Source organism: Colobus angolensis, unplaced genomic scaffold (genome assembly GCF_000951035.1).
Source record: "Colobus angolensis palliatus isolate OR3802 unplaced genomic scaffold, Cang.pa_1.0 Scaffold83, whole genome shotgun sequence".
Taxonomy (NCBI): Eukaryota; Metazoa; Chordata; class Mammalia; order Primates; family Cercopithecidae; genus Colobus; species Colobus angolensis.
In genome coordinates, this window is record NW_012122154.1 from 218,199 (window position 1) to 221,436 (window position 3,238).

At 53.6% G+C, this 3,238-nt stretch overlaps 1 protein-coding gene across 1 annotated transcript in view; it reads right to left on the reverse strand.

Moving 5' to 3' along the window:
* Positions 1-834: 834 nt before the first annotated feature.
* RND2 (Rho family GTPase 2) overlaps positions 835-3,238 on the reverse strand; it is a 4,992-nt gene continuing 2,588 nt past the window's right edge. The window contains exons 3-5 of the mRNA XM_011929662.1: positions 2,795-2,904; positions 1,894-2,028; positions 835-1,638 (exon numbers count right to left, since the gene is read on the reverse strand). Coding sequence (XP_011785052.1) covers positions 1,390-1,638; positions 1,894-2,028; positions 2,795-2,904 — 494 coding nt within the window. The 3' untranslated portion in view covers positions 835-1,389. The remainder of the gene's footprint in view (positions 1,639-1,893; positions 2,029-2,794; positions 2,905-3,238) is intronic.

Consider the following 3,238-nt stretch of genomic DNA (forward strand, 5'->3'; position numbering starts at 1 on the left):
GGAGGAATGGGCTATAAATTTGGGTGGGATCCCAGCAGACAGTTGGGTAAGGTCAGTGTTCTCTTCCAGTGTGTCTGGGAGAACTGGCTAGGGCTGGGGCTGGGGGAGGGAAGGGCCAGGGATGGTTCCTGGGGGAGAATGTCACCGAAAAGAGGCCAGTGGGACCAGAGCCAGGGAGGGAATACAGGACAATCTGAAACCAGACTCCCAAGAAAACAGACCAGCACTGTCTTTCCTGACAACAGGCGCTCAGCCGTCCTCTCCATCATCTTTCCTTGAAGGGACGGTAGGGGTGACTCTAACAGCTGATGCTTCCCTGAAAGTCATCAAGGAACTCAGCATGGAAGGACAGAAAGGTCCCTGGCCTGAGCTTCTAAGAAGACCCCAGAATCAAACTACTGACCCCTTAGGAAACTTCACGCTGTATAGGGGTAGCTTCTGTGATGTGGAGGTTTTTGATGCCTCCTTACCCTCACAAACCCCAGGGCACCAGCAGACTCCAAGCCAGGGGTACAGATGGTGAGCAGGACCCCTCCCACACTAGCAGCAGGCCTGGCTGGGCTGAGAAATGCTGACTAATTGCATGTCAGTCTGCTCTAAAATCCCCTAATGGCCTGAGAATTGCCCACTTTATTAACTGGGATGAATAGTCCCAGGATGTCTCCTTCTCCCAACTCTGACTCCTAAAAGGACACTTCTGATCCAACCTATGGCTTTGTCCTCTGTTCTATCTGCAGACATGGAAAGTTCCCCGGCTGAGGTCTAACTTTCCCTCTTACTGCTAGAGATTGGTAGATTGATTTTTTTAAAAAGCAACAAAACTAAAGCCACAGCCGTTTTCCATGGACTTGGGCTTTATTCGGTGACTGTAAAGGCAAGGGAGGTTCTAGGGCTGGTGGACTGATGGTGGAGGAAAGGGCTTCCCCTTGCTTTTGAATTTAGTGCATGTTGCCTAGAGGTTAGGTGTGTGAGAATAGCTGCAGAAGTGAGAGGAGAGGAAAAGAGAAGGTCGTAGAATGTACATTTTCCTTGGGCCAGAACCAGGATATGGGGACTGGGGGTGGAGAGGGAGGGTACTCTTCACATAGGAGACTCCACCAAGGTCACTATTTGATACCAGCTTCCCTAATCCCCACCTGCCCCATCTCAGTTCATGCCCCAGATGCTAGCCCTGTTAGCTCCCTCAATATCCACCGGAGAAGAGGAGGGAGGAGGAGATGAGAAATGATGATACCCTTCTGCCCTCCAGCTCCCCTGCCCAGAAGAATTGCTTGCTCTGCCTGCCCTGACTTCCCAGCCAGGCTCAGGAGGTCAGAAAGCCTGGGCACAGGCAGGGGAACAATTGTGTCCCTCACCACCCCTCTTCACACTCTGCCCTCTCCTAGCCCCTCACATGAGGTTGCAGCTCTTGGCTCGATCCTTGTGTATCTCGCCCTCATTCCCCCGGTCTGGCCGTCCTGACAGCTGAGTGGATCGCTGCATTCCCCGGCGTGAGTCAGTTCGGCGCAGCTGCCTATGGCCACGGCCAAGGGAGGCCACTGTGGCCACATGGAAGACATCCCTGACGCTGCGCTCAGAGGACCTGGAGGAGCACTCAACGTAGGACACAGCCCCCACCTGCTTGGCCAGCACAGTGCCCTGGAAAAGGAAGGAGTGCATGGAAGAAAGTTATAGGTCTTAGCCTGCAGCTTAGAAAGGGGCACGGAGGCTGAGGGCTGGGGTTGAATGTGAGGGCTGGGGTTGAATGTGAGGGCTGGGGAGAGTCAAGGGATCAGGTCAGAGGTCACAGGCCAGAACAAAGGATGAGCCAGGTAAGGTGTTTTCAAATCAGAGACTGAAGGTGCAGAGGTGACAGGTCTAGGCTGGGATGAGGTCAGAGGTCAAGGGTCGCACCTGCTCATGTGTAACAGGGATAAGCCTCTGCTTGGACAGCTCCCTCAGTGTGGCCAGGTCAGTCCGCATGTCCAGTTTACAGCCAACCAGCACAACCTTGGCATTGGGGCAAAACTCTTGAGTCTCTCCTTGCCACTATGTAGGAGAAGAAAAGAGAATTGTGGAGGGGTGGAGGGAAGCACAGGGTGAGCCTTTGCTCACCATGCCAGCAGTGTGCCCTCTCTTCCTCAGAGCATGCGGAAACCATGTATCCCTCAGAACTCTCCCACACAAGGAAGAGGTGAAAATGCTAGGCTTCGGTTGAGAACAGGATGGGGTGAGAGAGAAGTACAGGGGACGAGAGAGCTGGCGTGGGCCTGCAGACTCTTCTCCTTCAGTGGCTATGAAGGATCTGCCACCTGGAACCTTCCCATTCCCACTCCCCTTTCCCATACTGTCCCCTGGGAACAAATTTACCCCACCCTCCCCTCCCCCACCTGGGAACTGGGGCTGCCCTAGCTGACTTCTGTCCATTCACCACTGGCTTTTCTCATGGAAATTGGGGCCTGGAGAGGAGGCCACAGGGCTTTCCTGAGCTCCAGGATCAGCCTTCACATCCCATCCCCTCCATCTGGGGCTCCCACTGCCAAGGAGTTGGAAGAGCAGAGAAAGAATCCTATGAGTGCTTCTCCCTTCACTCCCCTACCTCCCCTAGCTGCTGTATCCAGCTCAGGACTTTCAGGAAGCGGGTGGCTGGGAGGGATGGGGGCTGGAGGCAGGGTTGGCAGGGATGAGAGCTTCACTCGCTAACCAGCTGATGGCCATACCCCAGCTATCACTCCCTCCTCCTGGCCCATTTTATGTCAGGACCATGGGGTCTGGTCCGTCTCAGTCTAGCTGCCCTATTTCCCCAGGCTCCCACCTTCTTGAGAACACTGTCCAGTGTTTCTGGTCGGCTAATGTCGAAGCAGATGAGCACAGCATCAGAATCAGGATAGGCCAGAGGCCGGACATTATCATAGTAAGAGGAACCTGAAGGAAGACAGAGCATGAGGGGCCTGAGTGCATGGGAGGCCTGGAAGGGAATGGGAGACCTTACAGATCCTGGTCAAGGGATGGCGGGAGCAGAGAATGGAAAAGAGCAACCATTAATACCCATCATTAATACCCATCATTAATACCCATCATGGAGTCTGGGCTTCCCAAGTGGGGCAGTGGGCAGAAGAGGAGTCAAATGGTGGGAAACAGCTCTCTGCTTCCCTAGGGGTTTAAAAAGGAATAATTTTTATTCTTGAATAAGGTTTGGACCCCTTTGAGAAGCTCATGAAATCTATAGTCATTCTCATAAAATGTTGCATGTACTTTC